This window comes from Photinus pyralis, unplaced genomic scaffold (assembly GCF_008802855.1).
Source record: "Photinus pyralis isolate 1611_PpyrPB1 unplaced genomic scaffold, Ppyr1.3 Ppyr1.4_LG2, whole genome shotgun sequence".
Lineage (NCBI taxonomy): Eukaryota > Metazoa > Arthropoda > Insecta > Coleoptera > Lampyridae > Photinus > Photinus pyralis.
This window is the reverse complement of record NW_022170403.1, coordinates 14,596,758-14,623,378: the sequence shown is the minus strand read 5'-3', so window position 1 is coordinate 14,623,378 and position 26,621 is coordinate 14,596,758. Positions and strand designations below refer to the sequence as shown.

The 26,621-nt window shown below is 36.8% G+C and overlaps 4 protein-coding genes across 5 annotated transcripts; 2 read left to right on the top strand and 2 right to left on the bottom strand.

Moving 5' to 3' along the window:
• Positions 1 to 2,988: 2,988 nt before the first annotated feature.
• Positions 2,989 to 4,730, top strand: LOC116163843. Its single transcript, XM_031477973.1, has 2 exons — positions 2,989 to 3,268; positions 3,331 to 4,730. The coding sequence occupies exons 1-2, from the start codon at positions 2,989 to 2,991 to the stop codon at positions 4,728 to 4,730; spliced, it is 1,680 nt and encodes a 559-aa protein (XP_031333833.1).
• An 8,266-nt stretch (positions 4,731 to 12,996) lies between these two features.
• Positions 12,997 to 14,750, top strand: LOC116164597 (putative nuclease HARBI1). 2 transcript variants are annotated; one of them, XR_004143943.1, is made up of 5 exons: positions 12,997 to 13,435; positions 13,500 to 13,696; positions 13,746 to 13,893; positions 14,024 to 14,161; positions 14,228 to 14,750. XR_004143943.1 is itself a non-coding variant. In XM_031478791.1 (4 exons), the coding sequence occupies exons 1-4, from the start codon at positions 13,178 to 13,180 to the stop codon at positions 14,132 to 14,134; spliced, it is 714 nt and encodes a 237-aa protein (XP_031334651.1). In that variant the 5' UTR covers positions 12,997 to 13,177; the 3' UTR covers positions 14,135 to 14,750. The 2 variants fall into 2 exon arrangements, 1 of the variants encoding a protein (XP_031334651.1); XM_031478791.1 differs by having other exon boundaries at positions 14,024 to 14,750.
• A 24-nt stretch (positions 14,751 to 14,774) lies between these two features.
• Positions 14,775 to 15,752, bottom strand: LOC116164596. Its single transcript, XM_031478790.1, has 2 exons — positions 15,457 to 15,752; positions 14,775 to 15,402 (listed from the first exon to the last, which is right to left on the bottom strand). The coding sequence occupies exons 1-2, from the start codon at positions 15,658 to 15,660 to the stop codon at positions 14,785 to 14,787; spliced, it is 822 nt and encodes a 273-aa protein (XP_031334650.1). The 5' UTR covers positions 15,661 to 15,752; the 3' UTR covers positions 14,775 to 14,784.
• A 4,174-nt stretch (positions 15,753 to 19,926) lies between these two features.
• On the bottom strand, positions 19,927 to 23,030 carry LOC116163842. The gene is made up of 3 exons (XM_031477972.1): positions 22,984 to 23,030; positions 22,393 to 22,924; positions 19,927 to 20,970 (listed from the first exon to the last, which is right to left on the bottom strand). Exons 1-3 carry the CDS (start codon positions 23,028 to 23,030, stop codon positions 19,927 to 19,929), a joined length of 1,623 nt encoding a protein of 540 aa, XP_031333832.1.
• Between the last annotated feature and the right edge of the window lie 3,591 nt (positions 23,031 to 26,621).

The following is a 26,621-nucleotide window of genomic DNA, read 5'->3' as shown; positions in this document are numbered from 1 at the left end:
CGCAGATTTAAACTGACGAGCTGTGGGATTATTATTAAATCCAGTGTGGGCCCTTATGGCTGAGAAAAAAAGTTCAACATGATCTTGAGACATCTTGTATGTGGGTATATAAGCCAATAATTTCTTTGATAAAATCATTTCATGTACCATTAATTTTAGTGATTCAATGCAAATCATAAAACCAAGAAATCCAGTCCTTCGATTTGAATATATCACAGAACTTGTACTGATCAAATCAAACTTTAATCCTTGAATATACTTTTGTAGTTTGTCAAGCTCATTAAATAAATATTCAAAATTGTTTGCATTTATTGGCTTTTTGAAATCAAATTGCTTGATACTTCTGCTATTCATTATATCAAATAAATTATTGAAATTATCTAAAAACGTAATAGTTCCTGTTGACTCCTTAAATTCTTGCATCTGTAATTTATCTTTGCAAATACTCAATGCAACAGCTACTGAACGTGATAAAAGCTGAGTAGCTAATTTAACTTTCATTTTTTGGTTTTGAAAATGTATGTGAACACCTCTCAACTTATTTGCTAAATGCAGACCCTCCTTGTCTTGTAGGTCATGTAATTTTTCCAAAAGATTCCATTCTATTTTAGAATTTTGGCTATCGTATAAAACTTTTTTGTCAGCTAAAGCATTCCGCACAAGTTTTAACATATGAGGAGGATCCGGGAAGACATACACACGTTCCTTGGTAACAGGGTGACTAAAATAAAATTTTACAGTCTTAACAATTTATGTACACATTGATTTTCTTACCTAAAATATGGTTTTAATTGCAAATCAGTATTGATTTGACATCCCAGGTTGGTCATTAGGGAAAAATTGGTAGACAATCCATCGAATGTTATAGAAATAACATTTACTCCTGTTTCTTGCAGTAAAGTTAAGCACGTCCTAATAAGACTTGATTTTTGATCAACGCCTAATCCAGCTGTTAAAAAATAGCCAACTGGTACTTTCCAATTGCTGTTAATGCTTACAAGCATAAAAACAAGAGCCTCCTTAGCAACTGTACTCTCATCAACATCAACATTGGCACCCATATCAAGAAAACCATGGTAAAGTAATCCATCATATTCAATTTTTCGACGTATTGACATTTCATCAAAAACAAGGCTAGCAACAATTTTGTATGGTGTATTTGCTGCTTTCATTTTAATGGCCTGCAGTGCTTCAGAACTAAAGCCTGGTTTTGCATCAATAGATCGGTACCATCTAGAAATTGTTTTTGGATGAGGGAGACATGTATCAAATTGATCACGCACATAGCGATATGATGCAGGACTGTAATAATGCAACGTTAGTGCAAATTTTCGTAATTCTGGAGGATATTTTTGTGCAATTCGTAAATTTTTTCTTTTACTTGCTTGACGGTGTAATAATTGAGCACTCTCTTTACTTAACATATCTAAGCAAGGGATGTTGGCAGTATCACTAGGAAATTGCGTTTTTAAAGCTTTTATGACATTGTTCATAGTGGCTACTTTTTTAGAACTTCTCCGTTTTGCTTGCTGCAACATTTTAATTTTACGTTGTGCTTTGAGTAATTGGCCACTTAATTTTGTAATAGTGGATTTTAACAATGTACACGATGAGCATATAGTGTTGAAACTTCTGCTAGATTGAGTGTTGTTTTCTATAGCATGACACACAGTTTCATTCGTATCAAATCCAACTTCCATTGTTTCAATTATTGTCTCAGCCGAAGTCTCAGTTTCTTCAACATTTTCTACAATTGATGGCTTTTGGATAACAGCCAATGGAATTCGATTCTTGGGAGACTTACGAATTTTTTGTATCTAAAATAAAATTATAGTAGATTCTGTATGGAATCTTACAGTGCAATTTACCTTTTGAAGATACAGAGGATAGTCCTTAAAAACAGATGGTACAGCTGACATTTTGAGCTTGCAGATATTAGCAGAGTTAATAAAGTCTGTTGTACGAAAATGTGCAGAGCAGACCACACTGTTATTAGAAGGTTCCCAATTTTCTCGTCGAATAGCATTTTTCCACCGTTGTTTTCTTTCAGCGTCTTTTGGAAAGCTAGGTAACACATTTAGAAATTAGACAGCTGTTAAGTGAAATGTTAGTTATATAAAAAATCGTTTTAAAACAGCAATTTGAGTGGATGTAAATTTAACCTTACATGTGAAAGGTGATCTTATTTTCGTTTTCTTCTTTTATTTGGCGTTTACTCGGTTTACTGGATCTATTAGTGCAAAACACGACACAACAACCCACCATTTTAACACTTGTCTGAACTTTAAAATCAAATATATAAACCACAAATGTTTATTAACGTAACACGTCCGTAAACGGCAATATCAAAAAGTGTTCATACTAACGTATAGTTGGTTGCCTAACTGTAATAACCCCTTCTGACTTCACGTTATTTCTGTTATGCTCGCTCTATTCATTTCTTATACTCTAAGATTTCAATAGGTATACATGTTGTGGCCAATCATAGCGCGTTGATTAACGCGGGAGTTTCAAATAATTAAATTATTTTTGCATGCCATGTCGGCTAAGAGTCCGCACCAGTGCGCATCCAAAGAGTGCGCAGTTTGAGAATGCGTACTCTTGGACGACTAGTAATTTATACGTATTTCTTTCTAGTTTTAAATGGGTAAATACAAAAGGAAAAGTGAAAGAAAACTAGTTTTCACCGAAAATATTCTACAATCTATTAGAGAGAGGATTGCCAACGGAGAAAGTAAGCGGCATATCGCAGAGACCTTGGGAATACCGGAGTCAACTCTCCGAAAACGACTAAAATGTGGGACAGTTCCTAAATCCCTTGGCAGATTTACTGCAGTATTTAGCGCAGAACAGGAAAAAGAACTGGCTAACCACATCCGCAAATTAGATTCTATGTTTTATGGAATTTCACAAAAACAATTACAATTTGCTGCATATGTGTATGCTGAAAGAAAACAACTTCATCACCGTTTTAACAAAAGTAAAAAAATGGCAGGAAAAGACTGGATTATAGCCTTCAAGAAGCGTCACGGACTTACACTTAGGCAACCTGAAAAAACTAGTCTTGCCAGGGCGGCGGGTTTTAACAAAGTGCAAGTCGGGAGATTTTTTGACAATCTTAAAAGTTTAATTACAACCCATAAATTTGAACGAGCTCAAATTTATAACATGGATGAAACCGGGCTTCTCACGGTTCCGAATAAAATGCCTAAAGTACTAACTAGCAAAGGGAAGAAATCTGTTGGAAAAATTGTTTCCGCGGAAAGAGGTGGGTGAACTATTTCTTTTAAAGTCAATAATATTACCATTAAAAACTTTTTTTTATTGCAGGTACTTTAGTTACAGCTGTGTGCTGTGTCAGTGCAGCAGGTCATTATATACCTCCCGCATTAATCTTTCCAAGAAAAAGAGAGAAACAAGAACTGCTTGATGGCGCTCCTGCAGGATCGATATTGATGGTATCAGATTCCGGCTTTATTAATACCGATTTATTCCTAAAGTGGCTTAAGCACTTCAAATCATCTGCCAAAGCTTCACTAGAATCAAATCATGTTTTGCTAACTCTCGATAATCATAGTTCACATATAAGCTTGGAAGCAATTTTGTTCTGCAGAGAAAACGGGATACATCTACTGAGCCTTCCGCCGCATAGCAGCCATAAGCTGCAGCCTTTGGATGTTTGCTTTTTTCAGCCACTGAAAACTAGCTACAGTGTTGAAGTTGACAAATGGCATGTCAATCATCCAGGAAGACCCATTACGATTTACCAGGTGTCGTCATTATTTGGCGCTGCATATAATCGAATTGCCAACTTAGAAAAAGCACATAAAGCATTTTCATGTACTGGCATTTACCCCTTCAACCCTGAGGTATTTTCTGAAGAGGACTTCATGGGAGCAACAGTAACCGAACGTCCAATCAATGAGACCTTGAATGAAGTAGTGGATCCTAATGATGCAGTGTCACCTGCAGTTTCATCAGCAATATCACCAGATAAACAGATAAATATTATTGAAAATGTTTCCATATCATTTGAAGATTCAGAAATAAGAAATATGTTGCTTAGTGCAAAACCAAATTATCCTGTTGTTTTAGCATCTGCTAACAATCCGGATATTGCTATTTCCTGTCAAGAAAATACTGAACTTAATACAAATGGTGAAATAGAACCTGACAGTGTAGTTCATGCAGAAGATGGAAACGAAAACAAAGGTGGTAATGATGAAAATAGTTGTAGAGCAATAGAGATTGAAAAAGCAGTTGAGGAAGATCAGATAGAAAAAATTATTCCAATCCCAAAATGCAATAGAGAAAAGAAAGCAAGTAAAGGAAAAAAATCAGAGATATTAACTAGCACACCATATAAAGAAGAGGTCGAAAACTGCAACGAAAAACGAGTTGCCAGAAAGATTCCCAAAACAACAAAAAGGAAAATTTTGTGCGAAGAAACTGAAAATAAGAACAAGCCGAAAAATACAAAGACTGCAAAGAATAATAAAGAAAACCCAAAAAGTAACTCATCAAAAAGCAAAAGTCAAAAAAAGAACAATGAGAATTCCACAAACAAAAACCAAGTTGAGGAAGATGCTGGAATTTGTCCAGGCTGTGGCGATACCTATTCTGACCCACCTGAATTAGATCTGATTCAGTGTACCCTTTGTTTAGAATGGTGGCACGAAGTTTGTACAGCGTATACAACTGGTGAATTTCAGTGCGATGTGTGTTTATAAGCATGCGTACTCTTAACAGGCTGGTGTGCGCACTCTTTGACCAACAAGTGGTCTAAGAGTGCGCATTTGCATCATTTTTTTAAATTATTTCTTGATAAGAATTTATAGATTTTAGTTGACTTTTCCTTTGTTTATTTGTAAGCCAAAACTGTAAATAATATTTTTACAAAATTTTTTTGACTTTTTATACCCTACTAATTAATTTATAATTATTTGAGCAAAAAATGCGCACTCTTACCCCCTGTTACCCTACTAAAGTTTTTAATGGCTGACCACTGGTGTTTTTGGCTTCGCTTTGAAATATAGTTTACTAATATTTTATATCGCCATATAGTGCTTAATCGGTATTTTTGGAACCAAATACAATTACTACTAATACCACAACAGTTATTCACATTCATATGATGTAAAGCTGGCTATTTTTAATATATTTGTGAAGTAATATCTATGCCTAAGTGGCCGACTACTGGAGACCTTACCCTAGTTCCTATATTTACATGTATATGGCAAAAATATATTAATGCGAGTACTACAAATTTTTAATATACTGTGCGTGTACAGAAATTAACAAGTGTAAGAATAATATACGTATGTATAATACAAAATCAACCTAAGTAAAATACCCTTATAATGACGTTATATGTACGTCTTTTGCGTCACGTTTATAAAACGTCACAAAAAATCACGTCTTTAAACGTGATCTAAAGAACAAACCACGTCATTAACGAATAATGACCAAATCCTGACGTTACATTTACGTGATGTTGCTAGCTGGGTGGCTGAAAAGTAAACAAAAACATGCCTAAATTTAGTTTATAACAAAATAAAGAAATGTGAAGATATAGGCACCTCTTTCATTATGTACCTAATGCTGATTTTGTTATACGAAATTTCCGAGGAAATTTCCCAGAAGCTATATCAAAATGTTAAGTAAGCAGTATGAGGACTAGAAGGGGGTTTCAAATTTAAATACGAGATCAAAGATAAACCAATTTTGCGTCTTAATAACTCCAATTAAAAGAATAAAAGTTACTTTACTTTACTTGCACTTAACACGACGCGTTCTATTACATTACAATAAGTGCATTATTTTTAGGTTTTTTGATTACCTCGTAGTAGTGTAGTATATATTTAACTTACGTTCTCGCACTAAATAAGTTTTGATTTGTTGCACAAAAACGTTTCCCGCAAAAATTGGGTGTGGAAAGCCATGCAAACAATGTTTGTCTTATAAACTTTTCTTACCTACGAATACGGCGATCGTTTCCTCGTTCCCGTTCCACTGTCTTAACATTTCTTCCATTTTTTTAAATATAAAGCAATAAATTAAAACGACCAAAAACACTGGCGCGCACTTCGAAGAAGACTCTACATCCGAATAGAAAGAATGACGCACATGATATACAGTGCTGATGGGATGCCACGAAGTAAGTTGTATAGGTAAGCATTTTGCAAGTTTATCATACATTTAAGATGGATAAATAAAGAATTGATATACGAGTACTTGACTTAAAACTGAGCTGAAATTAACTCTGAATATTACATTTGAATTAATCAACTTTTTAAACCAATCATTCCTATGTCGATTTAAAATGCTGCATATATGTAAAGCAACAAGCTGTCGAGTTTAATTGAAGAAGACTCAAATACTTTGTTTGAGCATGTGAATACTTGAATTGACACTATTCTCGTCAATTCAAAAGAATTACTCAAGTATTTATTATTCTGTGGCCAACCTTATTGCTTATTTATTTTAAAGATAAAAATCTCCATCAAACATAGCGTAATGTTGATACAAAATGATATTTCTGAATAAATAGCTATTCTTAATTGAAGAATAGATTTTTATGTGTGTGCGATTCAAGAACAATTTAAAAAACACTTGGTACGACGAACGAATTGGTAAATTTAAAAATAATCGAACGAGTTGAAAGAAGTTCTGAGTGTGTAAATTCCTACGTCATTGTAAGGAAAAATAACGGTTCTATACGAATTAGATGACATAATTTCAAACATTAATGGTTCCACAGTTTTTACACTATTAGATGCTACAAGTGGTTTTTGGAATATACCACTTGATAAGGAGTCAAGTAAACTATCCACATTTGCAACGCCTTTTGGCAGGTACGAGTTTTTAAGAATGCGTTTCGGTATAAAAACCGCTAGTGAAGTATTTCAGGAACGATTCCAAGAGATATTCGCGGACAACGGAGTGCAGGTATACATCGATGATATTTTAGTGCACGGTAAAAACAAACAGGAACATGACGAGCGTCTAAAAAACGTCTTCAGAAAAACACATGAGCAAAATGTAAAATTTAACTTAAGTAAGTGTAGATTTGGAGTAGGGGAAATTAAATACTTAGGGTATAAATTCTGATGATAGATGAAGAAAAAATTGATGCTATAAAAAATATGCCTCAACCTAAAAATAAAAAAGACATACAAAGATTTCCAGGTTTTATCACGTATGTTGGTAGATTCATAGAAAATTTATCAGAAAAAACTCAACCACTTAAGCAAGAAAATTTATTTGAATGGGGCGAACTACAAAATAAAGCATTTGTAGAATTAAAAAATTTAGTAATCAAAGAACCTATACTGAGATATTATAATCCTAAAAAACCAATTACATTATCGGTAGATGCATCAAAATCCGGTTTAGGTGCAGTACTATTACAAGATAACCAACCTTGTGCATACGCATCACGTGCTATGACAACAACACAACAGAACTATGCTCAGATCGAAAAAGAATTATTAGCTATTGTATTTGGTGTAAACAAATTCCATCAGTACGTTTACGGAACTAAATTCATAGGATCACAAACCGTTAATAGCAATTTTCAAAAAAGCATTAAATGCGTACCCTGCAAGACTTCAACATATGTTATTATCCTTACAAAAATATCAGATTCACTTAATCTACAAGCCAGGAAAAGATCTGATAATTGCAGACACTTTGTCACGTGCTAATTCAAGTAAGACATTTGACGATAATTTAGATCTTGAAGCTCAGGTATGCTTAATTCAAAAGAAATTAATAATAAATTAAACAAATATAGCAAACGAGCTCCTGGGTATGGCTATAGCATGTGCAAAACCAAATTTTAAACCTGATGTTAGTTTTGCTTTTATTTAAATTGTATGAAATTTCATTTGAATGCCTCCATAAATAAGCTGCGCATGCGCAAAACCAAATTTTGAAACTGATGTTAAATTTCCTTTTATTCCAAGTGGTTATGTACCAAATTTCATTTAAATCCCCCTATAAATCAGAAAGTTGGCACTGCGCATGCGCAAAACGAAATTTTGAAACTGGCGTAAAATTTGGTTTTATTCCAAGTGCCTATGTATCAAATTTTATTTAATTGCCTCCATAAATAAGGAAGTTGGCACTGAGCATGCGCAAAACCAAATTTTGAAACTGGCGTTAAATTTGTTTTTATTCCAAGTGGCTATGTATCAAATTTCATTTAAATACCTTAATAAATAAGAAAGTTTGCAATTCGGTCTGTAAATGGTCGAGATGCGCAAAGGGCACTGTGAATGCTGATCGATTAGGTTCAACTTTTGGAATTGTGTTTTATATGGCTAAAGCTATGCGCATATTGAATTCCATGCAATTCGGTTCATAACTAACGGAGATGTCAAAAGGGCCTACTTTATTTTTTGGGCTACATTGCCAATTCACGAACTCCGATCTACAAATTTGATAAAGAATCCACCTGCAAAATTTCATCGTAATCGGTACATTCGTTTATGAGTTATCGTGCTAATGGACGGACGGGCGGACAGACACAACAAAATTATAAACTCGCTAGGAGCTCGTTAATAACTGATAATCGGGTAGCACAGTTAGTAAAAGAAGTGAGTAAAGATGAAGAACTTTAATCAATTAAAAAATATGTAGTAAACGTTGGCCAACTAAGTTCAACTTTGAAGTAGAGGGTAAGAGGAACCTAAATCCAAATTTTCATGCGATTCGGTGGAGACGCGGAAAATTACACAGTATCGCCGTATTCCACGTTCATTTACTGGCCTAATAGACATGCGAACTCAAATAAAAGAGAACCGATGATTTCACACGAAATAATTAAAAAACCATGGCAAAAAGTGCTTATATGAAGTATCTGGTAAAATTTATCTAATTGTAGTAGACTACTACTCAAAATTTCCAGAAATCTCGAATCTTCATAAAAACTTAACATCTAGTAACATAATTAACAAATTAACAGCAATTTTTGCAAGACATGGAATCCCAAAAATAGTCGTTTCCGACAGTGCAAAACAATTCATAGGCATTGAATTTCAAAATTTTAGTAAACAGTGGAATTTTTTTATCAATAAAATCCTCTCCGCATCACCAACAGTCAAATGGACAAAGGGAGAGAACTATTCAAACAATAAAAAAATTAATTAAGAAATCAACTGAAAATAATGAAGATATTTATCTAGCATTATTAGCTTTCCGTAACACTCCTGTTTACAATTCTTAGACACCATCTCAAATTTTAATGTCCCGATACCTCAGAGACAACTTGTTAATAATTGATTCAAAGTTAACTAAGTGGTGCCCAAGTAGAAAACAGGTATAATACTGTTCTAAAAAGAAAAAAGAATGGAGTGGAGCACAATTCTAGAACAGGTGCAAGTCGCGTAAACGTTCCATTTGAAGAAGAATTAGGCAAGATCAGTGCACACGATGATAGCATTGGACCAGAAGTTCTTCGCAATGTACAGACTAAAGCAGCGTAGCATGAACGGTACTTCCTCAACAGCACCGATCCACCAATCCAAACGCTCTATTGACGATTCCCCAGGTAGTGCATCACCGATATCACGTGAAGGTTCACCAGCACCACAGACAAAGTCAAATAAGAAACGCATGACCTCGCAAAAGATAATGTACGAGTATAACATTCACAAGGAGAAGGAAGCAAACAATGAAAAAAGACACAAGAATTGGATTTAATTCGTGAATTATTTAAAAAAGATTTACATTTCATTACAATATTACAAGTATTTTTATGCTCGGTTATGATCTTATTTACACTTAACATATAAATATATCTTCCCTTTATGTTTAAGATAAACCATCACTTATTGATTTTCTTTTCTCCTCGCCTTTCTTTCTCAACTGCATTTCGCTCTCCCTCAATGCTTCATTATCTTCTTCGAAATCATCGCCTATCATCTTCCATGTAATCTTCTTCATCAATACAGAAGTTATGTAAAATGCAGCAGGCTACAATAAATTGACTCATCTTATCCACTGAATGTAAATCTAACTGGTGCAATTGCCGAAAACGACCTTTAAGCAATCCAAATGTATTTTCTATAAGTACACGGGTAGCAGAAAGTTTACGACCTTCACTCTTTATGTTGTAAATTTCCAAAGTCTTTATAAGGTGTCTGGAGCCATACACGTATGGGATATCTCCAAGAAGATTGTATTTGTCCCCTCAAATGGGCAATTTTTCGTATATATCTGATAGTCTTAAAACTCTTGCATCGTGAATACCAGTGAAAACATCAATAAACTTTTTTTCAAAATTACAAGTCGCAAAAACGAATACTCGCTTCTCCTCACTCGTCGTCATAGTAGAAATCTGCTTTTCGCTGCTCCCTCCTCTCTCGAGTGGATCTCCGCAATTCCACCGCGGTATTTGTTACAAGGTTCTATTACAAAGAAACTAGGCCAACTTCACTTGCTTGTAAAATTGGACGAAGGAAGAACGTTAAAGCGTCATATTAATCAACTCCGCCGTACAAATATAAAAAAAGTACAATTTCAAATTACACCTTTGGAGCAATCATCGCGGAATGATGACTTTGAGCTATTTCTGGCGCAAAACCACTATCATCTGCTAGACCACATTTTACTGCATTGGGCATAATGACTGTTCCTGCATTATATGTATACCCCCTAGTAATGTTTGTAAAAAAATCCCTCTTTGTTTACTACTAACGCTGAAACATATGACGCAATGCCGACTCGTACCAACAAAGATTTGAGAATTCCTCTACATAGAACTGCATCATTTGAGAAAGGACCTTATTATTCCGCCATTAAAGCATATAATATGCTACCACTGCCACTTAAAAAAATAACACCAACGCATCGTTTTAAATATGAGTTGAAACTCTATTTAACCCGATTAACCCTATACAACGCCCATTTCGTATAATCTTTATTTTTTCTCTCCTACTCTGACAATGCTAATGTTTACAAAATGTAAAACTTATGGCAATAAATTATTATTATTATTATTACTATCAACATTTTGTGTCTGATGCTCAAGGACCAAGTCAACAAATAGAGCCAGATTCTCAACATCACCCAGTTTTAGAACAAGTGCAATTGCCAGTTGATGAAGAGCAGTATCACCGGCCAAGAATAGTGACGCGATTGCCAGCTTACTTGGATGATTATATTACGCGCTAATTCTGGAATCTTCCACAAGTGGACTTTAAGAGGAGGAGACTGTGGTGTTTTTCATAATATAGAATCCAGAATGCATTTGTCAATGTATAAATAAATGTTCTACATTATTAACAGAATATTAAAATCTTTAATATTCGTAAATTATTCAACAGTTTATATTATATTATAGCTATACTTTTTGAATTAGCACATTTTATTTCTAAATTGGGGTTTAATGTTGTATGTTGGTATACAGACAGCAAGTGGCCATCACCACCTTACTCTAGAGGGAAATGTTTTCTTAACATTCGATAATAATTGAGAAACTTGCATTGCGGAACTTCGTTACACATAATATGCTTATGCAGTAATTCAAATTATAAACATTTCAGGTTAAAAGTTTCTTTATCTTTACCTCCTTATATGTTATATTTTGACTTAATAATGTCATTGACTAAGCACTGTAAAATTTTTGCAAATATGAATGTATATTCTCAATGTATATATATACCTGAAATATCTAAACAATTAAATTTGGGTATTGCATGAAGCTTCTGTGACACATCTGGCATTATTTATGGAACATACTCGAGAGCATTTTGATATATTCTATATATATTACCAACAACATCCAGAAAAGGTGCATGGAATATGCTCATGAGACTTGTATGGTATATGCCTGAAATATATTTTTGTGTGACATAGTTTGCTTCTATGAATATTCTATTCTTATGCAATGCATAAATACGCAGATACACAGAATATCTGAATATGCATTAGAAATATTCTATGCATATTAATGACATATGTTTGTGCTAATTGGGATGCGATTCAGCAAAGGTAGAAATTAACAACCCAACAAATTGCACTATTACTATTAATAATTATTATAACAAAGAAAATTAACCAATGTTTAACTTGTCTGTGATTCAAATGTTACTTTGTTATACAGTGAGTTTTTTTTAAATGCGAACATACGCTTTTGTATGCAATGTTCGATTTAAAAAAAAACGCATCAATCTATGTAATGTGCGCGGTTCACATTCCCACCACCAAAACGCGCAACTTGCGTGACTATGAACAGCAACGGTTTCTAGAGTCTTCATGATGAAGAGCACTCGATAAGATTTTTTTTAAAGAAGCCATGTGAGGCCATAGTAACTTTAGGATAAATTTTTCTTAAACTTACGATAACTTGACCTCACAGGGGTACGTTCGAAAGTTCTAGTTAAATCTTTGCCCCAAACCGTTCGAAAATCTGAGGTTTATAACTGTACTTTACAACTGCGACGGTTCGAAAATAGTGACTTGTGTACCTGAGTAGAGTTGTTGTAACCCTTCTATAACAGGTAGGTTACATTTACCCTATTGTGGTTTACTGACACAGGTTGGATTTTGTAGAGGTTATGTTGTTTATTTAGTGCACAAATTATTTCATCAAGTTTTGACTTAACTGTTTTAAAAATGAGTATTATTCATATTAAATTCGACGAGGACATGAACCATAATTACACCTTAACCTTACATGAGGAGGCCTACGATTTTATAGTAGGTAAGAGCATAAACAAAGTTTTTAAAATACAGTATGTGTACCTATTATTACTATTTTTGTTGCAGCGGATATAAATAATAAACTAGTTACGTCAAGCAATTAATAGAGTGTAAAGCACTTCCTAATATTCAGTTTAAACAACTAGCATATTCCTTTGATAGGGACACATAGTAAGTTACTTTAATTTTAGTCTCAAGTACGTAGGTAAAATTAAATATGTGCTGTTTGTAGTGAACCTATTCAGACAGAGTGGACAGACAACGAACCTGGGGCTCTATTCTTGAGCGTGCGTACGAATGATGGTCCTTCGAAAATCTCTTGTCATGTATTCTGCGCCACTCTTATCGCATACGTATGCGTAAAATATCCCTCGCATTACAACGAGCGGAAAGGTGGTACGTGTTTTGGCGCGAAGACCCGTACATAACCTTAAATTAAAATCTTTTTAGTTCTTACAAAGGTTGCTTTATGAAAATAAAAGCCTTAAAAATGAATGAATTAGTTTTTATCGAAGTACTAGACAATCTAGCAGTTGTAGAAGATCAGGATGTTGCAAGGGAACGTCGACGTCTGCGAGCAAATATTTTTAATCCTTTAGAATTAAGTGATTTTCAATTTATTCAGATGTTTAGATTAAACAAAGACCTTTTTGATTACTTAAAAAATATGATAGAACCATACATGAGACCGCAGTTAAGGAACACAGACCTCAGTATCTCAACAAGGGTAAGTAAATAGTAATTAGGTATAGGTATCTTAGAATCAATTAACTTTGTTTCTTTTGATACAGATTTACACTGCTTTGAGATTTTATGCAACAGGGAGCTATCAAATGGATATAGGGCACAACCAATATATAGGAGTCTCCCAACCTTCCGTAAGTCGAAGTGTGGGAGAAGTAACGGATGCAATAAATACTCCAGAGGTATTTAATCGTTGGATAAAGTTTCCTAGAAATTTGGAAGAACTAAATGCTTGTAGATTACGGTATACTTTCTATAACTTAAATGTCATAGTCTGCATTTAAAATTTGCAGGTTTTTTCAGAAATTTAATTTTCCTGGGGTAATTGGCTGTATAGACTGTACCCATGTAGCCATTTTCCCTCCGAACATTGAGCATCCCCAATATCCAGAATATGTTTACATCAACCGTAAAGGGTTTCATTCTATTAATGTTCAAATAGTGAGTACCTATTCCAAAATAGCAATTAAATAATGTAAATTTTAATCGAGATTTTAATCTAATAATAAATTCTAATAAAAAACTGTATAGCAAAACAAATAAGTATAGTAATACATAATGATCGTTTTAGATAACTGATGCTGATATGAGAATAATTAATATAAATGCAAGGTATCCTGGAAGTACGAATGACGCCTTTATATGGCAGAATTCTAATTCACATAATGCGATGAGGACTTAGCTGATCATAAGGACTACTATTTATTAGGTAAGTTATAGAATAAAAATAAATACTTACATCTGAAACATTTCTTTTAAATTTTCTATTTTTCAGGTGATTCTGGTTACCCTCTGCGTTCATATTTAATGACGCCTATTGAACAAGAGCCCATCCCAAATACACCAGAACATCGCTACAATTTAGCCCACAGAACCACCAGAAGCATTATAGAGCGTGTTAATGGAGTGCTTAAGATGCGCTTTAGATGCCTTACCAAACATAGAAGTCTACATTATGCACCAGAAGTTGCATGCCGTATAATAAACGCATGTGCATTATTACATAATTTGTGCATTGAATTCAATATTCCCGTTCCTGAAGATGAGGAAGTAGATGAAATAGATCTTATTATAGGCGACGAACATAACTTGGTTGACGAAGACAATATAAGAAGAATAAACCCTGATCTTGCAGAAGGTCGATTAGCAAGAAGAAGGTTAATACAACATTTTTAAAAGCAATTTATTTTTGTAATGAAAATTGAATACATAAATCCAATATTAACACAATGCTTATTTTTCTGTAATAACATTCTGATATGGTAACATAAAATCAAAAATTCTTGAAAATGAACGCAAAAGTTTCCATTATTTTACTCGTCCACAAACCAATCACTTGTCTATTATATTATCACAAAAAGTTTCAAACAACCCCGCGATTTGTGTTAAGGACTCGGCAACAATTGCTTTACTGTCGGCTGATTTTTCTTTCGCTGTGGCAAGCTGTTGTAAAACTGCAAGTTTTTCTTTATAATAACGAGACTTTTCTTTGTTCTTTTCTTCTAAATACGTTTTATAATTTTTAACAGCTTCAAGCGTATTTGGCAGCTTTCTGCGCTGTACCTTAGGCATGTCTAATTTGGTTTTCTTTGAACGATTAGTCGCAATTGTTACATTATTATCTGATGCGCTGCAGCTTGGACTCGTTTCACGTATTTGGTGCTGTAGAGTATCGTTATCATCTACTAAGTTTTCCGTCTGAACTGGAATATTATTGTCAGGTGTAAAGTTTTCCGTCTGAACCGGTGTAACTGGCTGAAGAGCTATCTGCACTTCCGACTCTGCCACTTCAGTATGACCTTCTATCGATACAATTTTTATGATATCAACTATATCATCCTCTACTGTTGATAACGGATCTTCAGTATATGGGCCACCCCCGGTACCATTAATATGTCTCCTATTTGCACTGACTTTTATTTTGGTGCGTGACCGCAAGTCCTGCCATGTCTAGTTAGAAAAACGATTACTTAAATTTTATTAATATTTCCATTTGTACATTACCTTGCGCCAGCTTTTCCAATTCTTCGTTGATCCTCCAGGAATACTGTTCAAAATATTACTTATTTCTTGCCACTGTGATTCTGCATTCTTATACGTAAATGTGGATGTGAACTTCCCGCTTACAAGTTGTGGATGTTTTTTTAAATATTCAATCAGCATTTTCTTTTGATTATAATTTATACTATGGTTTTTTGCCTTCTCCATTTTTCGCAGTAAACGTTAATAAAACTAAGGTTAGAATGAGTTTCACAAATGACAGCAGTAGGCACGTTTTTTTGACCTAATGCGATGTTGCCAATAACGCAATCGCTTGTTTTCGATTGATCGTGCGAATGGTTGCCAAGAATTGATTCTAAACCTAATCTTCGCAAATTAACCATTCGATTTAGTTCGAATACGTGTGGATGCGAGTGATCTCAAGAATAGACCCCCTGGTCCTTCTTCACATACGTGCGAGAGTGAGAATGAAGATGACAACACAGTTACCGGTAAAATTGAATGTTTGATGTAGGTATAGTAATTTTTGTAGCTAAAACGTGGGCAGTTAAACAAACTAAGGCATTAATTACTGTGTACAGAGAAAATCAGTCTCTATTTCAATCTAACACAATAAAACGTGTTGATGCATGGAAAAAGGTAGCAGAAAAATTAAAATTTATGAACATTTCTAAAAATGCAAAACAGTGTGAAGACAAATGGAAAAATTTACGCAAAGCATACATTAAAAGGAAGGACAATAAGGAAAAGACTGGAGAAGCCGCACTGCAGTTTGATTATGAGGAGGAATTTGATGAAATATATTTAAAAATGCCCAATGTCAATCCTCCAACAAGGGCATCTGAAATTTTAGTTGAAAAAGATGTAGTAGCGGAAGAAAACAATGAAGAGCCACCATAAAAAAAACTTAAACTAGACAAAAATCAGGAAATTGTTAAAACCATACAATTAAAAGAAAAGGCAAAAGCCGAACGGCATAAGGAAAATATGGCCATGCAACAACAAGCAATAGATGTGTACAAAACGATGATGGATCGACTACTGAACACACTTAATTCAAGTAATTACTTTTTTGTATTGCATTTTTAACGCAGTTATTAAAAAACCAGTTTATTTCAAATATCTAGAAATTGTATTTTCTGCTTAGTTGCTAAATACAGTGAGTTTTTTTTAAATGCGAACATAGGAGTTTGCATGCGCTATGTAATTTTGCTATGTTCGATTTAAAAAAAAAACACATCAATCTATTAGGTGTGCGCGGTTCACATTCCCAAATCGCGCAACTTGTGTGACTATGAACAGCAACTCTAATAAGTCTTTATGATGAAGAGCACTCGGTAAGATTTTTTTAAAGAAGCCATATGAGGCCATAGAACCTTTAGGGTACATTTTTCTTAAACTTACGATAACTTGACCTCACAGGCCACGCACTGACACCACAACCTCGACTCTCGTACTCGCATAAGAGACGGTTGCAGGTAATTCAGAATTCTTGCTTAAGATTGATTTATGGTATACGTAAATTTCAAAGCGTTTCGCATAAATTAAAATCAATATCCTGGCTTGATATGGAAAAAAGTCGACTCCTTCACGCGGCGATTTTGTATCACAAAATAATATTTTTTAAAACACCGCCGTATCTTTATAATAAAATCACCTTTCGAACTGACGTTCATAATGTAAATATCAGACGAAAAGATCTCATTACTATCCCTTCTCATAGTTCAGAGATGTTCAAAAAATCTTTTTCATATAGCATTACCACTGTCTACAATGCCATTCCATCGAATATTAAAAAGCTTACAGTGTCCAGGTTTAAATCAGCACTACGTCACATTCTTTTGAACGAGTGTCCCATTCTCAAGTTACTTATTAATTCACTTTTTTTTTCACAGTATTGTCTTTTTGTGTGTGTGTGTGCTCTCTGTTTGTCACCCGTCCATCGAAATTGTAAACATTTAAACTGAAGATATGTTATGGGTTAAGTGGAAGAACACTTGGTGGCGATGTTGCCCCTAGGTGAACTTCGCCCTTTAGATCGTCATCTAATAAGGACCTTATTATTATTATTATTATTATTAACTCATTGTGAAACAACCTTCAATTATTTGTAGGTCATGTGCACCTGGTATTCTACTAATTTGATCTATTCAATACATAAATGAAGAAAATAAATAACGAAAACAATTACAATAAATGTTCGAAGTGTCCTCCTTGACATTCTAAGCAATCACCGATTTCGAAATTAAATTGGACGGCGATATTTTTAAAAATATGACAGTTGTCAATTGTATCTACTACTCGTTTGAACTACTCAATAGATTGATGTGTTTTTTTTTAAAATCGAACATAGGGAAATTACATTGCATGCAAACTCCTATGTTCGCATTTTAAAAAATTCACTGTATAGAAAAAGTATAGTGTGTAACACGTGCGTGAAGGATTTTGTACACTCTCGTGTACAAAATCTCACTTCACCCACTTGTTGCACAATATACTATTGAACTATAAAAACATTATTTTGAAATAAAGATTTAAATTTACCCTTACTTCGTGATCATACATTTTATCTACATCTTCCCCTACAAAATTTTTAATTTTAGGCACTTTTTGTGGTTGGAATTCCAAAAAATCCTCATCATCGCTAGATGAAGAGCTCAATAAATCAAGTATTGTACGTATATAAATCACTTGCAGTAGTTGCAGTAGCCATACTTGCTCTTAAATCGACTCTTGCTACAAGACCTGGAGCCGAAAAATCTGCCCTAAGAGCGATTCTGACTGCTATAGATTGCCAATGGAATGCAAACGCTGGCAGCGAGCGGTCCAATGGAATGCATCATTCGCTCTAGGTTTCTCGATGGAAAACGCTATCAGTCGAATAAAAAATAAGATGGCGTCTATGACATCGTTCGGCAAAGATGTAATGTTCTCAATGGTTTGTTTTAATAAGGTAGTTAAGTATTTTGTGAGTGTTTGTTAGAGGAGAGATAACAGTTATCAGAAGTGGGATAAAGAAGATACTGAAGATATGATTGGTGACGATCATGAAGCAGATGTCGGGAGCGGAATGGCTGCTGGAAGTGCGAGCGAGGCACTAGGGTTAGCTTCCGCAGGACATAACATCACGGTAGATAATTTAATTTCAATCGTAGTCTCCACGTTAAATAAGAGAGAGAAAGTAAATCGAAAACTGTCCAATGCCGAGATAGCTGCGTTGATTCCAGAGTTCCATGGCGGCGATGAAGATGATGCTGACACATGGTTTAAGAAGGTGGAAACCGTTAAAACCATGTACGAGGTGACCGACCGCGTTACTGTAGTTCTTTTGGTGGGAAAATTAAAAGGCAGCGCGTCCAAATGGTACAACTCCAAGCCTGAATATGCAGCGTTGCAATACAATAGTGGTATTCTTTTTACCGCTTTTAACTAAAGAATCTTAGTTAATCTCACTTGTCAGTTCAAAAGTGATCATTCCTTTTACCGTTCACAAATGAGTTTCAAGTACGCCACAACTAATAGCGTTTTCCACTGATGGATTAGCAGTGCGAATTGGTACCGCCCTAATTCTAACCGCACGCACTTTCTTGGAGCAGTAAAACAAATTGCACTACTTTGGGACAGTGGAAAACGCGAGACAACCGAAAACTCTTTTGAAACTGTAATTGTTGTGTCGTTAGTAAACTAATACCTACTTTCACAAATTCAAAGAATCTTTTACCTGATTATTACTACGAGTATATTGCGAAAAAGTCCTAATTTCAACAACATAATTACTCATCAAGGTTCAACCAGCCATCATCCCCGAACGAAATCTGACTAACTGTATGAATGATGTCATATGGCGGGCTTCCTCGGAACTATCGCGGCTTGGGTTGCGTTCAGTGAAGGCAAGGTACATTCTCCCCCTTTGGTTTTTGCTGGGCAACGTTCCGGGAAAAACCAACAAAGTTTCTGGTGGTTTGGAAACGACGAGGCAGGCGTTGGCTGGGGCTAGTGTCCTGCAGTCTTCGGCTACGACGAGGTTGAAGCTCATCCTCAGGTGACAGCTCCCTGGGTTGAGTTGGACCCCGCTCCTCCATATCACCGTTAGCATTGGCAGTGATTGGTTGGGGTACACTGAACGGCTTCTTTGGGCTTCGTAAGGATAAGGGGTAAGGGCCGATACATGGTAGTTACCAAGAGGTCTATCTGGCTTGTCAACATGTGCTATCTGGTAGGAAGTGGGCGACAGTGCTCTGGTGATTACATAGCGTCCATCACGTCGAGGTGCAACCTTGGAGGTAAATGACTTGTTTGATTTACTCAGAACATGTACCTGTACTAGCACATGATCACCAGGTGCATATCTGGGTGTATCACGTCGAGATTGATCGGCATACTTCTTCGTGTTATTCTGCTTATGTTCGTGATTGGCTCGGGCACGCGAAATCACTTGGTCCATGCGTCCCCGATCGGGGACAGATATCGAAGTTAGTCGTCGATAGTCGACACACAAGCGAACTTTATCTCTTTCTTGGGAACGAGTACTACAGGTGCGGCGTAGGGGGAATCACGCTCCTCGATCACATTGGATGCAAGTAGCTGGCCAATTTCTTCCCTCAGAAGCCGTGTCTTTTCTGCTGTCAGCCGGTACGGTGGTACAGAAATTGGAGTTTCGTCGGTTAGTCGAATGCTATGCTTTGCGTAGGGTGTGGGAGTAGAAGATGGTTTGAATACTTGCTTGTGTTCTATCAGGAGTCGCTCAAGGTCTTCTTTGTCCTTTTGATTTACACAGGTAGCCTCATTGGTACGTAAAGCTATGTTAACGTCGACATAGTCTGCATCAGTGTCGGAACACATGACTGGCACCGAGTCTGGGATTGAACGAAATGTGTGCTTAGCGTGTGACGCGTCCTCGAACCACCACTGCATTTTTGGTATATTTAGCACAACATTTGCCGAAGTGAGAAAGTCAATGCCCAATAAAGTCTTGCTTTCTTCATGCTCCGGTACGGCCATGAATGTGGAAGGTACTAATCTCCCTTCTAACAATACATCACATTGGAAAATTCTTACCTCGACTTGACGAGGGCAGCCATCTGCTAGGGTCATGTCGATCCGGTCAGAGGTGAAGGGAAAATTGCAGTCCATTAGGTAACTATACAGCTTATGTCCGGCAATACTTCTCTTCGCGCCAGTATCAACGCAAGCTAAGCCTGTAAGGGTAGAAATGCTAATTTGAAACATCGGTCGTTTGGCATCATCGGAATTGGTGTTTGCCATTAAAACATCGACTGACGACGTTGATTGAGGAGCAGGTGGTGATCTAACGACACCAGTTTTCGGTTTGCATTGGGGGCACTGGGACCTAACGTAGCCAGGTTTACCGCAGCCGAAGCACACCAGTTTGCTGTTGACGCTTGCAGTGTTATGTTCCGCAGAGGGTGTTGGAGCACTGGTCTGTGTTGCAGCATACTTCCTACAATCTGCTTTCAGATGACCAAAGTTATGGCAATAGTCACACCTAGGCCTAATCTAATAATAATAATAATAATAAACACAGACACATCGTTACTTGATTTTAATCCGTGCGATTGGTTAACCAGGCTAGACCTGAGTTCTCACAAGATACACCGACCATAATAATAATATATATTACGTGCTTTGCAAAAACAAAATAATACTTGCACTAGTCAAAACAACAAACAATACATTAAAGATAACTACATTTAATTACTAATTAAATTAAGGTAGGTATAGTAATCTTAAGGAATCCTCAACAGAGTAGAAAGCCTTTTCCTTAAGGAATTTCTTAAGCTTCAGTTTAAAACTTGGGAATGCTAATTCTTTAACATCATTTGGCAGGTGATTGAAACATTTTAAGCCAATAATTTCTGTTCCGTCCTGAGACTTGGTAAGTCTACGGAACGGCACCGGTAACAACATCCTACCCCTAGTTGTATAATTATGTGGAATTTCTTGCTGAAATCTATTAATATTTTGTTTTATGTAACATACACACACTAAGATAAACACACATGGAAAAGTAAGTATTTCTAATTTAACAAAACATTGGCGACAGTCTTCACGATATCCTAAATTAATGATTACTCTAATAGCACGACGTTGTAATTTGAAAATGTATTTAGCATGTGAAGAATTGCCCCATACCAGCACAGCATAAGACATCACGCTATGAAATAGTGCATAGTACGCATTACGTAAAACAAACTGGGATACATTTTTTTGTAAGCGACGTAAAACAAAAAGGTTTCTATTGAGTTTAGCAGAGATATTATTAACATGCGACCGGAAAGACAATTTTTCGTTGAGATATACACCTAGAAATTTTACATACTCTGGATTCACAATGTCGTGGTCAGTAGTGTTTTAAAGTTAGTAACAATGATTCCGTTTTAGTAGGGTTTATACATAACTTATTCAGAGCACACCAATCGTTTATGGAATCTAGACTACACTTGGATTCAAGTAGCAGGTTATGAACATTGCTACTTTCCATATAATAAACAACATGCATTAGGAGGAATGCTATTTGGCAGATCATTTATGTTTATAATGAAAAGAACTGGTCCAAGAATGCTTCCTTGAGGTACTCCTCTAACTAAAGGGAGACATTTGGAGTTACTGCCGTTGATACGAACACATTGATGTCTATTGCTTAGGTAGCATTTTATTAACGAAACGCTATCAAACCTATAGAGATCCAATTTTCGAATAAGTGAATCATGGCAAACGCAATCAAACGCGCGAGTTAAATCGAAAAAACTAGCATTCATGAAATGACCATTCTCAAAAGAAGATAGTGCTTTAGTTACCAAATATAATATGGCGTCAGTAGTACCCATTTTAGTTATTAGGTTTGTCGATAGACGAGGTGTTCCTTCGGGAAGTTGGCAGATTTGATTTATCTGCAAAATTTTCTTCGATCGAACGCACCTTATCAATTAGCGTGGCAAAGTTATTTACTTCGTCTCGGGGTAGCCGTTCTCTTATTCTTAAATTGTGAAGTCCGTAAACCATATTTAATTTGGGAACTTCGTGTAGTTCCGGAGTGTCGGGCAAACGCGATAAAAGCGAACGCGCGTTAGCTACGAACAATTCAGTTGCTTCGTTTTCAGCTTGCTCTTTCGAAAACAATTCACGAAAGATTTGATGTGGGGGTTTGTTAAACCCAAAAGCATGGCAAAGAGCCTTTAGAGCATCAATCCACGTCGGCATACTAGATCGCACTCCTTGCCACCATGTAGCAGCTTGGCCATCCAGTAACATGGTCAATCCCTTAATCGCATTACCATCGGTAATGTGCAGGCATTCCTTATAGACGCAAATAGCATCTATGAAAGCATCGTAACCATCAGTTTTTCGTCCTGCAAATAACACTTGGAAAAGTTTCCAGAATCTCGTTGCGTAGTGGGTGCGGCGGAGGGAACAGCCGTATCCCTCGTGGACGTCATCAGTACGGAATTGTCTACGGGCGAAGGTGAGGTTTCAGAATCTTGAGGAACCGAATTTAAATCTACCGCGTACCTCAGAGGTGGGCGAATCGAATTACGATTTCTTAGGTTATGCGGCATAAATCGATCGACTTTAAAGCAACGTATGATACGCCATTGGTTAATGCTACGCCACTGGTTACGAAGAGGTTAACAAAATGGCGGGATGCAGCACGCTTTCGCGGTAAAAGTTCGTTGCACACGAAAGGCAAAATGTTCTTTGTCAACAGACGCAAAGGGCAAATATCCTTTGAATATATACAGCAACCGTCCTGGTTGAAATTAACGCGTAAATCGCGACAACCTAAAGGACGCGGCACAAACAACACGTGTACGCACGATTACGAATGAAACGATTCAAAAACTTACGGTCAATTGCACAAATTCCATTTTCCTTAACACGGGTTCTGCTATATTTTTTTGAAAAAACAGCAACTCGTTGGGCGCCAATAATTAATGGGGTGTAACGGAATAAGTACTACATGGAATATGTAGTACAGGTTACCGATGCAAAACACTTTAATAACATTATAAATAATTCAACAAAACACAAGACTAACTTCAACAACATAATTTCAACCAGCCATCATCCCCCCACGAAATCTGACTAACTGCATGAATGATGTCATATGGCGGGCTTCCTTAGAACTATCGCGGCTTGGGCTGCGTTCAGTGAAGGCAAGGGTATTACATAAGAAGGCAAAAGATAAATTTCAGTTTCCCCTTGTTGAAGAGATAGTTATGGTTAGCAAAAAGGACATTAGGTTACTCCTTCCAGAGCCCCAAATGCAAGGGACAAAGCGACAAAAAAGCTACTTACATTTTGAAGTAAACTTTTTGTCTTTGAATGTACGCTAAATTGTATATTTACATCTTCATAATAAATACTATCGTTACGATTATATTATGTTTGCCTGATTGTGGAAATACCATGTCTTAATGTGGACCATAGCTGTTCCACAATAAGACACTTTCAACTTTTTTTTTTAATAAATTTTTTTTTGAACTATTGCAAATATACGCATTATTATTATCTTATCTTTTTTGCAAAACTGTACAGTATATAGCTTGCACAATTCATTGAAATATTCTTTAAAATAAAAATTTTACAAGCAATAAACCAGAAAGTGTCTCATTGTGGACCACCCTCCTACAACAGAGCAATCGAATATTTGGAAAAATGGTTTGATTTTGAAAATAAAGTGTTTCTGTTATTTAAAGTATTAAATTTGAAAAGCCGAATTCCATAACTCAATGAAATAAATTTAATTGCGTCTCACATTGGCATGGAACTTCAAGACGCTGATGGCGATAACCTTAATGGAGAATTATGTTAGCTCCAAAAGGCTGCTCCTTCTTTTATTAATCAAGATATTTCGATATTTTTATCAGTTTTGGAAACATCAATTTTGGTTTGTTGTTTATAAGTAAATAAACGTTCTGTTTATATTTTTTTGTTTTACCTTTTTCCACTCAATATGATGCGCGCAATTACCCCATAGCATGCGCGATATTGCCCCGGCAGATGGGGCAATATTGCGCGAAGCTCTATTTGCGTAGTTTTTAAAATTTTTACACATTTTTGTTTTTTCTTATAAATGTGAACGTCATATCTTATACTAAACTAAACATATTTAACAAGTGATTGCCAATTTGTCAGATGCTTACTCTAGAATTCAGAAATTATTTGCCTTAAGTGCGCAGTATTACCCCTCCTTCCCCTACATAATATCAAATAATTTGCGGACGTACTTACTGTGCAACCTTTATCAACAGTTCGGCTTTAAAATGATTTTCGGAGAATTGTACATTATGTCTGTTTTCCACGAAGTGTTCGTTATCTTCGTGAGCAATGTATTATGGTAAGGTGCGTTATCTAACACAATTACTGACGGGTTATCTAAATTCTTCAGTAATTTTTCTTCAAATCAATTCACAGCGAAAGACGTAGAAAATTATCAAAATCAAATCAAACGAAACGTAAACCCCGTAAACCAAAAGCGACCTGTCAGATTCTCAGATTTACAAATTTAAACGCGACAACATAGCGAAATGCTACCAATTGTTGCGGCTAAAATAAACTACATGCTTAACGTGTTGCCTAACAAACGAAAGATGGATCCGAGCCATGCTCGACTGCAGAATCATTATATCCTCAATTGGGATGACGGAGATGAGCTCATCGGTTACTAGAGGATGTCCGCAGGGTGGGGTATTGTCTCCACTGCTGTGGTGCCTGGTACTAGACGGGCTCCTCTGCACCTTGAACGAGGGGGGAGCGTATACACAGGGATACGCGGACGATCTCGCGATCGTCATAACTGGGAAGTTTCCAAACACCGTGAAAGAGCTCATGCAGGGGGCTCTCGAACAGGTGGATAGGTGGTGCAGTAGCCATGGCCTTTCCGTTAACCCGGAAAAGACCGAGGTTGTTTCATTCACGAATAGAAGGAGAGCGGATCTTACTGGGCTCGCTCTTCGAGGACGTCAACTGGGCCTGACCAGGTCAGTGAAATACCTGGGAGTCATCATTGACTCCCGCCTGACCTGGAAAGGGCACATTGAGCGCATAAGCAAAAAGGCCACTGCATGTCTATGGGCATGCAGAAGGGCTTTTGGTTGTACATGGGGCTTGAACCCTCGACTGGTATACTGGCTTTACACTGCAGTGATAAGGCCAATAATACTGTATGGTGCACTTGTATGGTGGCCTGCCATGCGCAGGGTAACCTACAGGAAGCAGCTAGGAAAGGTCCAACGACTCGCCTGTCTGGGAGTCACTGGAGCCCTAAAAACCACGCCAACCTTGGCCATGGAGGCACTTCTGGGACTAGAGCCTTTACACTTAGCTGTGGAGGCAGAGGCTCGGAAAGCTTCCATACGGCTAAACGATTGGGATGAATGGAAGGATCGAGGCAGCCTTGGGCACGGGCGGATCTGGGAGGAAACCCTCAGAACCGATCCCCTCCTTGCAAGGAGGGACGTGATCCGGGCTATCTTGCTAAGACCAAAGCGTTATAAAGTCATTCTCCCGGATAGGGAGCAGTGGCTGAACTCGGATTGCCCGTTCCTCAAACCTGAGGGGCTCGTGTGGTTTACAGACGGGTCCCAAACAGAAAGGGGAACGGGCATGGGTATATATGGTAATCGACCGAGAGCCAGCGTCAGCGTCTCCCTTGGTCAGCATAGCACCGTGTTTCAGGCAGAGATGTTAGCCATCATGACCTGTGCACAGGAAAACCTCCGTAGAGGTTACCGTAACAAGCATATACATATGCAGTGATAGTCAGGCGGCGTTGAGGGCCCTGTCGGTAGACAGGTTCCGATCAGCTACGGCGCTTGATTGCAGGCGAACCCTAGATAGATTAGGTGAGTCTAATAGGGTAAGCTTGATTTGGGTGCCAGCGCACTGCGGAATAGGGGGCAACGAAAGGGCGGACGAGTTGGCTCGCGAAGGCAGTGGTGGGGTCTTCGTCGGGCCCGAGCCTACCCTAGGGATTGCTCCCTCCGTTGTTAGGGCCAGGATTAAAGATTGGTTGACCAGTCAATTCCAGGCTCAGTGGCAACAAGTAACCGGACTCCGACAGTCCAAGGCCTTTCTAACAGGGCCCGTTGGCAAATCGGGGTCTTCTAAGCTTCTAAAACTGAATAGATGCCAGATTAGTAAGATCA